At 40.2% G+C, this 13,720-nt stretch overlaps 1 protein-coding gene across 1 annotated transcript in view; it reads right to left on the reverse strand.

Moving 5' to 3' along the window:
• Nucleotides 1-12,525, reverse strand: part of MMP20 (matrix metallopeptidase 20) — a 48,505-nt gene extending 35,980 nt beyond the window's left edge. Inside the window, exons 1-2 of the mRNA XM_008020664.3 lie at nucleotides 12,265-12,525; nucleotides 3,913-4,160 (exon numbers count right to left, since the gene is read on the reverse strand). Coding sequence (XP_008018855.1) covers nucleotides 3,913-4,160; nucleotides 12,265-12,390 — 374 coding nt within the window. The 5' untranslated portion in view covers nucleotides 12,391-12,525. The remainder of the gene's footprint in view (nucleotides 1-3,912; nucleotides 4,161-12,264) is intronic.
• Nucleotides 12,526-13,720: the final 1,195 nt, after the last annotated feature.

Here is a 13,720-nt window from a genome sequence, read left to right on the forward strand (position 1 = left end):
TGATCTCTGCTCACGGCAACCACTGCCTCCCAGGTTCAATTGATTCTCCTGCCTCAGCCTCCTGAGTAGCTGGGATTATAGGCACCCACCACCACGCCGGGTTAATTTTTGTATTTTTGGTAGAGACAGGGTTTCACCATGTTGGCCAGGCTGGTCTCGAACTCCTGACCTCAGGTGATCCGCCCTCCTTGGCCTCCCAAAGTGCTCAGATTATAGGTGTGAGCCACTGCCCCCCAGCCCAAAATAATGCATTCTTAAAGAGGAAGGGCTAGCTTTAAAAGTGGAGGCTCACTGGAACTGAAAAAAAGTGAGACTTTCAGCAATTACTGGTATGACAATGACACCTGAAGGCAGAAAAATGTAGTGCTTTTTGGACTGTGGGTGGAGTCAGAGTTGGTGATTGTTCGAACTTTCTGCTCTGAAGCCCAGGGTCTGGGGATTTCTGGCAACATACAAAGGAAAGGCAGGAATGGCGACTTCTACCTGAGACCTTGGGCTGGGTTGGAATATGATGAAAGTGAGAAGCTGTGTCTGTGAGAGCCAACCCCATGAGCAGGGACGGGCCCTGCTTTCTCTCTCTCTATAGCTCCTAGTCTAGTGCCTTGCACATAGCAAATGCCTAGCAATTGCTTGATAAATAAATGAATGAATTAAATAATTAAAGCTAGCTGTTTTAGGGCCCACTCAGTGACTCTCGAAGTTTAGGACCCGTGATAATTACCTAGGAAGCTTGTTAAAGATACAGGTATGGTCCAGAAATCTGCGTTTTGAAAGGTATCCTAGGTTATTATAATGCAGACAGTGCAATTTCAATGAGAAACCAACAGCAATAATGCTGGGGTCCCAAGTGAAAGGACTGTGCCCACAGAAAGGATAGCAACTAGCTCAATTCAGGACTTGAGAGGGAAGGAACAAGGAGCTCTTCAATCCCAGGAGTTGGGGCCAAAAGAAGAGAGCTATCGAATTGAAAGGGGAGACCAGAAAGACCCTCAAAGGGACTATTTAATGCTTTCAAAATATGCCAAGGCCACTGTGTAATATGAGTCTGCAATTTATCACAACTAGGTAGACTTGTTACTTTGACATGCCGTCGCATTTTTGATAAGTCAGTCATATCTTTGAGCTGACAGTGTGTGTTGGCCTGGAGAAGACAGGGAAGGAGAGAGGGATAGCACCAGAGAAGAAGAGAACATGGAAAAATCCCCGACTCAGGGTCTGGAGCTTGATAAAGCAATAATAATACTAGCTAATATTCTTTGAAGTCACACTATGTGCTGTTGCTGCATACACTTTTTAAGCGGCATTTATCTAATCCTCACTACGACCCGTAAGAGGAAGATCATCTTCATCATCTACATGTTATGATTAATGAGGTTTAAGCCCAGTTCTGTCTGACTCCAAAGCTTATGCATATAAGCACTACGCTGTATTTTTTTTTTCCTTTTTGTAACCCTTTGGGTTATATTGCAAGAAGTTATTCTGAAAGTCAGTAGCTACACGGGCAGAGTACTGTGATAGCGTCTAGTGTCCTTTTTCATGGGGAGGGGACGGTGCAGTTGTTGGGGAGCAAGAGTGGATGGGCAGTGTGTGTGTTGAGGGGTTTTAAGATTGCCCACCTTATCGCAAGAATATTATACTTCCCTAAGTATCACATTGTCTTGACCCATGCTTCTCGTCTTTGTTGTATGTACATAGTCATGGACTAAAATTCCGGAACACAGTTTAAGAAAACTATGAAAACACTCTGTTGACGCATATACATTTTTCTTCCCTTATTCTTACTATCTCAGAATCGCTTTTGTGTTCAACTCCCTATGAGGTTTTTCTTCCCCAATTGCTTTGATGTTTTTGTTCAGCCTGCCACCTTATGGATTTATTGGCTGATAGCAGGTAACAAATGGCCTGTTCCCTGAGTTCTGGCCCCTCATTTAATCAAATGGACTCACTGGTGTGCCAGAACAGTTTAACAAGTGGCTCTACAAGGAGGAAAAAAAATCCCTTGATTTGTATGACTTGCTGATTTCTGTGTTGTAAATATTCTCACTATGGCTAATTCAAGCTACCAATTTACCATCACTGAATGCCAGGTTGTGAAGAGATGAGCATGAATGAGCCACCCAGATTATACAGATGTACATAGCCTCATGAGCAGAGAAAATAATAAAATGTAGTGAAATAAGAGGCAATATGTTTTTATTACCTTTGTTTTTAATATACTTTATTTAATATAATTATTTAATATAATTTACTAAGTAATTATAATTAAATAATATAAAATATAATAATATATTTTATTATTAGAAAATAATATATTTTAATAATATATTAATAAACAGTATATTTATTACTATAAAATAATATATTTTAATAATAAATATAAATATTAAATAATATAATTATTTAATATAGTTTAATATAGTGTAATTTAATTTAATATGATTTAATTGTAAATTTACATAATTTAACAATGGCTGTCTTAGCAACCAGCTCACAAAATTCTTGGGAGCTTAACAAGTGGCTGCAACCTTCCTGACATTTTAAGGATTGGCTTCAGTGAGCTATTAGGAGGCAGCTCTAGCACACCACTGCTTGGACTATTGCACAAGGCCAGCCTTTCCCCATCTCCAGTTATCATCTAGACGTGCTCATCCTAAAAGCAAAATCTGATCCCTGTCCTAGCTCTCCACTGCCCTGGAGATAAAGTCCAAACTCCTTAACATCACGCTCTAGTTGCCCTTAAGGCTGCCCCTCCAGCTTATTTCCTGCCATTGCCCTTCCTGGACCCTCTGCCACAGCCGCATGCCCTAGGCACTGGTGGTGGGAATGCTGCCCATCAACATGCCAGTCTGTCCACTCTCTGCTGCTATATGCTTGGTCTGGGTTTCTTCTTAGAAAACTCCTTACATGTGCAAGGCCTGGGGCAGGACCACAAAGAGTGGAGGCCACTCATCTTTTCCGACCTGTACCCATCTGGCATGCGTGAGGCCCACGCAGGCAGGCACCGTCCACCCCTACCTCAGGCTGAGGGGCAGGTACCATAATTTGCCCTCGGTTGTACCAACCTGGGGAGGAAGTCTGCGCTGGCCCCAGAATCAGGTCTGGCTCTGGGAGAGGGAATTCCAGCCTCTGTACCCTGAGCACTGCAGGGAGGGACAGAGGTTCTGGTTGGGTGTGTTCCCTTGGTTTACACAGGATGAAGTCAGAGGATTAGTGGGGGGAAGAAAGAGGGCAGGGAGGGAGTGAGGGGAGCTTGGGGCTAAGAGTGGAACTACTTCTACTTTGCCTTTGAATCAGGCTCAAATGTCACTGCCTGGTCCCTGGGCCACTTGCTAGCTCTCTCCATGTGAACTGTGGTCCCACAGTTCACTGCTTAGAGCTATGATTTTGCACATTTCACACAGAGCTACAGCTGTCTGTTTGCATGTCTGTCTCTCCTTAAAGGACTGTGAGTTCCCTAAGGTCAACAAAGTTGACCTGTTCACCTTTATGTCCCTCAAATGGAATGCATTTTTTGAATCATCAATAAAAGATTTTTGGAGTCAATGAAATAAATTACTTTATTAGTAAGTTATATTTTTCTTTCTTATTAAGTAGGTTGTTTTAAGAAAACTGGTTTTTACTGCCAGGTCATTAATCCTAGACTAGATTAAAGATAGTTGTGTTGTTTCTAACTGATGAAATTGTTTGAAATGCCTAAAATAGCCAGTCATTATGATAATCCTAAGACCATATTTTCTGGTGAATTGCCCATTGTCATTGCCTGACAGATGGACGTAAACAGTTCTTATTCTTTCTTGCGGTTGTGAGGCGTCAGGATTTTTATACAGATGAGAAGGAAGATTTTTTTCAAGAAAAGAGAAAAAGAGAGAGGGAGTGTTTTTCTCTGAATTTGAAAAGACTTGATCTCATTACCTGTACGTCAAAATATTTTTTTTCCATTTGGGTTCACCAGGGAAGAGGCGATAATTGGCCACATCAGGAACTCCACAGCGCGGCTTCTTGATCACGTCCATTGTGGTCTGGTCTAACTTCCCGGTGACTCGGAGGCCAAAGAACGCCTGTAGCTCCTTAATCTTCCTTACCATGGAATTGCCTCCTCTTGCAACCATCTCACCAATCTGGTGTCCTTCTTTATTTGTGTAATATTTGTCAAGATACGCCTGAAATGGAGAGGCAGGCTGACATGTCTACAGCGTAGTCTGGGAAATACTCATGCTCAGGTAAGGCAGGGGACAGCATTCCTGATGTATTAAAAGCAGTGTAGAGTATTTTCCCATTTATGAAAAAGGCAGACATATTTGTATACATATAGCTTAGCTATACTCCAAATTACTAACAATGATTGGTTTTGGGTAGTGGGGATTATAGATTATTTAATTATTTCCTTTTGTCCACTTGCATTTTATAGTTTTTCTACAATGAATATAACAAATACGCATTTTTGCTTTAATTTTTTTAAAAGAAAATAATTCAGGGAAGGAATCTGATGTGAACATTATTTCCATGGATCACTTATTTGTCACTGAAGTTCTTTACCCAATTTGCAAAACAAAGGCTATCTGGTTTCTTTGGTAAACAGTTATTGGTATCATCTTTCCATTGTACATAATGCAAGATCAGTATGCTTTTAACCCTTGGAGGCATTGTATTCCAGTCTGTCATACTTTACAAAGGCAGAGGGTCCACCTGTTTTTCAGCTGAGGATTTTAATGAGTTCAGATGTGTTCAGTATGTGGGCTGGAATTTGTTTCCATGAGACAACTTTCTTAGGCAAGGCTGTTTGTCCCTTGAAGCAAATAAAATAAGCCATAAATTACAAGGCTTTCATTTGCACAAAAAGACATAAAGCCCTTCAGTATATATTGTTCAAAACACTTTTCTATGACTCAGGGCTGGGATTAGGGTAAAACGAGTGATGCAGGGACATGCAAATACAGGGTTGAGGCCTGCCTTTGGCCCAGGAATTTCACCTACTCAGCTGATTTTAGGAAAATAACCAAAGAGCTGCTAACGGTTCAGTCATCCTTTCATATCCATGGGGGAATTGGTCCCAGGACCTCTCTCAGATACCTAATCAACAGATGCTCAAGTCCCTGATATAAAATGGCATAATATTCACATATGACTTAAGTACAGCCTCCTGTATGCTTTAAATCATCTCTAAATTACTTATAATACCTACTATAATATAAATACTATGTAAATAGTTGTTACACTGTATTGTCTAGGGAAAAGCTACAAAAAAATGTATGTTTTGAACATGCCTTCCCTGAAACAGATGCAACCATTGATTTTTTTCTTGAATATTTTCAATCCACAATTGGTTGATTCCATGTGTACAGATCCCATGGATACAGAGCACTGATTGTATTTAATTATCTACAATTTTGTATTTATATAGTATATATTTATTTATTAGATATAAATTACATACTATTCACCTATATATTAGCCATATATTACCACATATAAACTATGCAAATAGTTTACTTACATATCATGCACACGTATTTTTAACATATATATAAAGATAATAAATAATTGGAAGTAACCTTAATGTCTTATGTCAGGGGATTTAGTATATATATTATCCTATATTCATATGAGGCAATACTAGGCCTCTAGTAAGATCAGTTTTGAAAAATAAATATTTAATGTTATGAAAGAATGCTCTTTATGTAATGGCAATATACTGAGAAAAGAAGAGAAGAAATCTTTATAAGGTTACAATAATAATTTTCTGAATAAACCATACATATACACACATGCACACACACACAATAATAAAAGGAAGTCTGCCTGAATATTAATGTTGATTATGTCTGGGTAATGAAATTATGGATGACTTAATTTATTCTTTATTCCTTCCAATATTCCAAATTTTTTTACAATGAGCATGAACCGTTACTGTTGGGGAAAAAATAAAAAGGAGTAAGTCTCACTCATATGTTTGGAGAGGGTACTCTATTTTTTCACTGCAGGATCAGCCGATCCTTCACTCCCTGCCCTGCTTGTGAGAGAAGATCACTTTCCCTGTTGTTGTCCCTTATAAAAACCTTAGGTGAGATGAGAAGCCAAGAGGAGGAAAAGGGAAGGAAACATGGGGTGCCCAGGCTCTGAAATCTAGCCTAGGTATTCTGAAACAAAGCTGCGACTTTTTGGTTCCATTCCACCTCTAGTTAGACCACCTTATGTAAGCATTTATGTTTCTCATCTTTTTTTTTTTTTTTGGCATGATGAGATGGATTGGATGAATTGTTCCTGTCTGTGCACGTTGATGCTGTGATAATGCTATGCTTGTGGTAATGTCTGAGTTATACTCCTCAGGCTTAAGTTCCATGTATAAGACCAGGTCCTCTGTGTCTCTGAGATCATTGATTTCAAATATTTTGTTCTCCTGTTAGATTATGTGTTACACTCTTCATTCTAGTTTTTGTTTCACAAAATAGGTTATATAAGGGAAGATGCTCATGATAAATTAAGTGGAAAACATATTTGCCGTATTTACCACTGCTATTACAATATGAGCCATGTTTATAAACGTAAGTGATATCTAGTCATACCATCCCAGTCATATCACCAGGGCTGAGATGAGGCCAGTGGTGGTTACCAAAAACTCTGTAATCAAGACAATAATTTAATGCAGAATTAAAAAAAATAAAATCAATGCCAAAAAATCCGTGATAAACAAAATTTCAAAATTTTAAAAACAGGATGCATTTCCTGCCTAGGTAACCTCACACTAATCCTGGCCCTGAATCATAGAAAAGTGTTATGAAAGATACAGCCTAAGGGACTAACAGTGGTTAAACCTTAATAATGGAGTTAAGATGATATATTTTTAAAGACAGGGTTTTTACTTTTTTTTTTTTAACTACGAACCTGCGTAATTTTTATAACCAGTAGTTTGTTTCTTTAAAATATGCACAAGATATTATTCTGAGAGCACGAAAGGTTTATGGCTGGTCATACAGGAAGCATTGAAACAGTACCTTTTAATGAAGTAAAAATAAAATTAGAAACTATTCCTTCTTAAAAACAAAAATTCATCACTGCAGTGATATATAAACAAAATCTCTCCCTAGTTGGTGCTTCCATAAGATGTGATTCTTGTACTAGTAAAACACGTGTCTCATTGCACTGTAAACCATCACTTCCTACCAATTTCTTATCACTCTCACCTGCTTGTTTGCAACCTCCTTCCAATCAGGCACCGTTTTGCCTTCACAGATACAAACCCTGGGTTTGACTCAGTTCTAGGCTCAGAGTAGATGCTCAGTTAATGTTTCAGCTCTATTTCTTTAGGCAAAATATGAAAGTGTGTTTCCTTGAAGAATTATCAGATATCCTGAAGTACTGAAAGCTCAGAACTCTGGGCACTTTCCTGCTAAAGTTACTGACAAGGTTTTGGCATACTTTTCACAGTCACAATATTCTATCAGGCACTTAGGTGTGTGCTTAGAATTGCTTTCATGTGATACCCTAACACTTGCATACTGTTGGCTCAGCACCTATTGTTGGCACTGAGACAAAGAATTCAGAATTTACCAGAATTGTCCCATTTCCCTCCAAGCTTCCCCACTTCCTCATTGTTAAAATTATAGAATATTGAGATCAATTATCAGGTGATCCTCTCTCCACTTCTCTTCCAGTATCTGACAGATAAAAGTACAGGAGGCCAGGGGTTCCATTCCTGCAGGCTAGCAGCTTAGGACTCCCTCCCAAGCCCTCATTCAGTGCATTTCCTTAGTGTCTCTCCTGAAACTTAAGAGTTTAAAACTCAGTTTAAGTACGCTCCAGGACAGGGTGAAACTTAAGGTACATTTCGTCAACATTTTTCTTTTTTGGCGAAGTCACTGTCAGGTTCCAGGGTCAGGTTTGGGGCCATCGCTACACCAAATGCACTGAATACACTGACATGCTCAGTGTCAGGTTCCAGCCCATGCTGAGGTCTGAGGGGAATGGGTGGGTGGCAGATAGCTGAAAGAATCCTCAGGGAGGGGGTGCGGGCATAGGCAGATGAATATGGTTTTATTCAGCAGCTCTCTCTTCAGCAGCTTTCTCACACTATCCCCCCTGTTTCAGCTGCTAGAGCCGGCTGCTCCCACACACAGCTGCGCGGCTGGCCCGCCCTTCAGGGTCAGCAGCTTAACTCTTTCTCTCTCTGGGAGCAAACCGGTTCCTGGCTCCCCTCCACCCACCCGAGAGATGGATAGCTTTGGCTGGCTCTCTATTTCTCTGGGTGAGAGGACTCCTGTACAGTGTCAGCAGGGCAATTATACCTTTTACAGACAATAGTGGCTTAGAGCTAAGTGATGGCCTTCCCCATGTTGTGGCTACACGGCTGTGATAACAAGTGGAGATATACGCCTGCACCCTGAACTCACCGAGTCACACAGGATGTTTACCTCGGCCTATGCCTGCTTGGCTGGAGCACAGCCATGTTCCTTACAGTCACACAAATAGATTTGTGCGAACTTTTAAAGCTGTCTGAAAAATCCTAGGTTCTAGTCCAGGCTGTGTCACTAACATGCTTTTGCAATTCTTTTAATTTCTTGTGGTTTCAGCTTTCTCATCTATAGAGTGGTTTCTGCCCTACTGGCTACACGAGTGTGAGGATCCAATGAGGTCCTCAATGTGAATGCTTTTAAATGTGTCAGAATACTTTAAAATGCCCTTTTACTCATTAAGTCCATGTCTGGAAACCTATCCTGAAAAAATAATTGTTTAAATTAGCTTGATGTACAAAGATGCTTATAGAAGCTTTGTTCATATGGAAGTAATCTATTTGCCAAATAAAAGAAATGGTCAAATAAATTATAACTTATATTCTGGAATATTTCTGAGTGTTTAAAGTGATGTTATGAAAATAGTATAAAATCAAAATTTTCTTATTACATAATAGTTAGAAAAGTAAAAACCACATTTTGAAGACAATAACAATTTTAAAAAGTCTTTATCATAGAGAATAAAATGGTAGTAAAACTGCCTGAATTAACAGTGTGTATTTTCATTTTCTTTAGTTATGAGTTCATAATAATGGGGTAATTAAAATTTTTGTTATTTTTAAACATAATTTAAAATATATGTTTTAAATGTCATATTGATACTCATTTTTTTTTAACAAACAAATCCAAAATAAAATCCTGGATTATGAAAATAGGTAAGCATTTTGCCATCTCATCATTTTCAAAGCACTTATGCAAATTAGCAAATCAGAATTTAAAGGACACAAGTGACATTAAATAAATCAAGAAGCTGTTTATCTTCTCAAGTACAGATTTTTTGGTGGGAGGGAGAGGTGTATGGTGTTTGGAAACATGACCTCTTTGGTGTTTCCAGGAACCGTTTGTTCTTTCTTAGCGAGTGACCTAACAGATCACTTAGCAAGAAGAGAGCATCTCTAAGCATTCTCTCTGCTTAGTATGACCCAGGCCACCAGGCACCAGAGGACCCGCTGGCCTCGCCTGTCCTTGGGACCCTCTTCCCTGACCTCTTGGCTCTGGTCACATGGGCCTGATGATCGCATTCCAAGCAGCTGCTGTTTCCTCTGCCAGGACTGCCCCATCTCCGGGTCTTCATGTGGCTGGCTCTTTCATGCAGCTCAGGTTCATCTGAAAGGTCACTTCCTCTGAGCAGCCTTCCTGGACTACTTCGTTAAAAAATACTCCCTCCCCAGACCACTTCCCCAGTCAGTAACTCTCTGTCATCCCGATTAACTGCTTTCCAATCTCACCGATCACTTTGTGAAATAATCTTGTGCACTGATTGGCTGACTTGTTTAGCTTCTTGCAGCACCTTCCCACCAGCTCCCTCGTCCTCATGGAAGCAGCATAAGAACAGCGGCTTCATTTGTTTGATTCCCTCATGCTTCTCCAGCACACACCGCACTGGAAGCATTCAATACATGAACTTTTGCTGCCTATTTTACTGCTTTTGTTCGTGACTTTATGAGGCTGATGAGGTTGTTATATAACGTTTCTATAAATTATAAGGTAGGATGTTATTAAATACTTCTTTCTTGTCACTGTGATCCTCATTAGAGGTTTGGCCAGATCATTCCAGACTCATACGGAGTGATGAGTGTCCCTGCCCAGAGCTGAGGGCCAGGGCCATTACAGGCAGAAGGTGCTGTGTGCCAGCTGAGGAGATGTGGACAAGTTTCCCTGCTCCTTGGTCTAAGATCTTTCTGAGAGTATGTCGTAAGGGAGACAGAGAAGGGCTGATTTATTTTGGAGAGGAGGAAGTAAGGAATCATTAAATGTCCCCAACATTCCCAGGCCATGCCATTGTTTCTAAAGATGCCCAGCTGACTCCTGACCAGCTAGAACAGCAAGAATGGCTCCACCCAAGAGTGTGTAGCCCAGGGATCCGCAGCTCCTGGGCTGCACGCAGGAACCAGTCTGTGGCCTTTTAGGACCCCGGCCCCACAGCAGGAGGTGAGTGGCGGGCCAGCATTACCGCCTGAGCTCTGCCTCCTATCAGATCAGCACAGGCATTAGATTCGCATAGGAGCAGAAACCCTATGGTGAAATGTGCATGTGAGGGATCCAGGTTGCACGCTCCTTTTGAGAATCTTAAGCCTGATGATCTGAGGTGGAACAGTTTCATCCCCAAACCATCACCCCCCAGCCTCCTGCTTCCCATGTCCATGTAAAACTGTCTTCCATGAAACTGGTCCCTGGCTGGTCTAGCCTTATTCCTTCATAGACTAGTCAGGGGTGGCTATTTTTTTTCTGCAAAGGACAATAATTAATATTCTTTGCTTCTAGGCTAACCTCTGCCATTGTGGCACAAAAGCAATCCTAGACAATCTGTAAACTAAGGGGCAGGGCCAACTGTAGTTTCCCTGAACCTTGGATTAGAAGGTTCCCAACACCTCAGATCCATTCTGGCCTCAGCATGGCTCTCCTTCCGGAGGTCACAAAACCTCTTTAGTTTCAGAATCACAGTGGCATGAGGCAGGGTAGGGAAAATTACATTTGGGAAGAAGGCACCTAAAACTAGGTGGCTTGGACAAAATACAATTGAATAAAGATCCCAGTATCCTGAGTTACTTTGAAATTAGTTCATCTAAAAGTGAGCTAAAGTCAAAGGAAGTTCAATTCAATATGGCTGTGCTGGGCATCAGCTGTGCTGTTCATCTGTGGAGCTGATATTTAAGTGTTTAATGACTGGTACGGCTGGGGAACTGACCAGTTAATAAGGATGAGTAGCAGAAACAATCGGTAGGGACATGCCATTGCACATGGGTGGAAATCAGCTCTATGATGCAGACAGCCAAGCGGTACACAGGTGCAGCCTGGCAGGCAAGAAAGCAGCCCTGAGGCAGAGCTAGTGATCACAGGTATGCTATAATGTTGGCAGACTCTTGAATAGGCCTGTGTACAAAAACATTTCCTCTACATATCTTTCACTAATGTTGGAAATTCCATCCTTAGACATCCATTTCTTTAGGTTAAGGATGCCACCCTTCTTTTAAAAACAAAAAACGCTTGGAAGCATATATATAATATATATAGAGAATAATTTTGAATCAAGTAGTCTTTGCAAAATTTCTAATATGAATCATTTCTATCAGACCCTTTCCAGCAGTCATATAGGAGAGATGTTAAAAGAGGAAAATACACAAAGTTTAAGTACATAAACTTTGTACTTTGTACTTACTACATAAACTTTGTTATGTACTTTGTACAGAAACTTTTACTTCGTTGGGGAGTATGCTTTAGGGAGAAAAGGCCCTCAAATGAGAAGTGGGTTGGCACCCAGGAAGAACTTAGTCCACTTTAAATTTTGATCAGGGTCACCTTGAATATAAGAGCCTTTTAAAAAGTGTAAACACAGGAAATCTCTTCGTTGTGACTGCTAAAGCTTAGCACTAAATTCACAACCTGCCTCTAGCGTGCAGATTATTCCTCGGTTTTTATTTTTCTGCTTCTGTTTTTCATCCTACATCATTCCTGAGAAGTACTTGTTTGGTCCTTTTATATTGTATGGTTTTCACAAGCCACCTGGAATTCTTTATGAAGCAAGATAACTAGGTAGATATATATTTATGTATTTATTCAGTCATGTAACATGGTACACCTAATATGCACCAGACACCAATCTAGATGGACAGAAGATAGCATCGATCATACTTCAATGGACTCACATAAAATGATTTTAAAAGAACAATAGAATTTTTTTCTTATTTTCTCACTATGCCCTTTTAGGTTTTCTAGGGCAAAGGAGCAAGAAGGAATTGGGCAAAAGTTCACAAACCTGTGCGAGGCGGTAGTTGTTCCTCCAGGTCCTGGGGGAGGCTGCAACTAGGGAGGGGGCTGCAGTGGAAAACTTCAAAGCCATGATGAGGAGGACAGCAAGGCCAGATGCAGGGAGCACCTTCATCCCCTCACAGTAGCTTGGTAATTATATCAGCCTGGGGGATGGCAGACAGTGCACGTTTGCACTTCGACCTTGAGCTCCTTTTATAGAGTCAAACAGGTCTGGACCCTCTGAGCAAGGATGATTCATGTCTCAAACAGTAATTATACAGCTCATTTCTCTCCCTGATGATGGGGTAACACAACTGTACACAGAAATCAGGGAAAGCTTCATTTTTTTTTTTTTTTTTTTTTTTTTTTTGTTATTTGCCAAGTGGCAAAAGGAGAACAGTCACTTTTAATAAAGTTTGTCAGCTAGTTACACAAATTGAAGTAAACTTGATTGATTTGAACCCAACTCAGCTGAAACATTTGATTAGTCTTAATTTGGGGACCTTTTGCCATTCTGATTACAGAAAAGATAGATGATTACAGTATAATTGAATTTGTCCTCCAAGTAATCCCAAACTCCCCATGCATTCAACCTAATCGCCTCTATCTTCTGCATTCACTTCAAAATTTTTCAGTAGCCACTGCTGTTCATAATGACGGCTCTGAGACACATAAGATCCTGAATCATCAAGGCAAGATTACATTATACTGTGCTGACGTAGGGTGGAAAGCGAACCGATAACTGTTAGAAAGCCTTTGAATAAATTAAGACAAGAGTTATGTCTTAGTTAACCAAAACATTAACCAGAACTCCCCAATCTATGCGCACTCTGGTTAATTGGAGTCATATTGTTTTTTTCTGGTCTGATTAAGATGGATTTTGATCCAGAGATGATATGGTGAAATGGTATCTTATGGTGGGAAAAGCACTTAGAGTCAGACAAAGCAAAATTAAATTTTTAAAAAGATATTTCCTAGCTGTGTGATGTGGGGCATGTCATTTAATCTCTGTGAACGTTAGTTTTTTTTAAATCTACAAAAGACTGACAATACTACCACTATGTATAAACTTTTCAAGGTTATGGAGTAACACACATAGCATGACATCTGCTAGCGCCACTTGGCATCTCTTAGATGTGGATTCAAATCCTAATTTTGATTTTAGACTAGATTCAAAGTTATTCCTATAGTGAATATAGTGAATTCCTATAGTCTTTCTCACTGTTGCATTTTGATATACTTTCTTGCATGGAAGAGAAAGTGATGGAGTTATAGCCAATGTGTAGTATCTAGTGTACAACCCCAGGTACTCAACAAGAGTTTGTCACACATTGATATGGTTTGGCTCTGTGTCCCTAACCAAATCTCATCTCGAAATGTAGTTCACATGTGAGGAGGGAGGTGATTGGATAATGAGGGTGGTTCCTCCATGCTGTTCTCATGATAATAAGTGAGTTCTCAAA

This window comes from Chlorocebus sabaeus, chromosome 1 (genome assembly GCF_047675955.1).
Source record: "Chlorocebus sabaeus isolate Y175 chromosome 1, mChlSab1.0.hap1, whole genome shotgun sequence".
Classification (NCBI taxonomy): domain Eukaryota; kingdom Metazoa; phylum Chordata; class Mammalia; order Primates; family Cercopithecidae; genus Chlorocebus; species Chlorocebus sabaeus.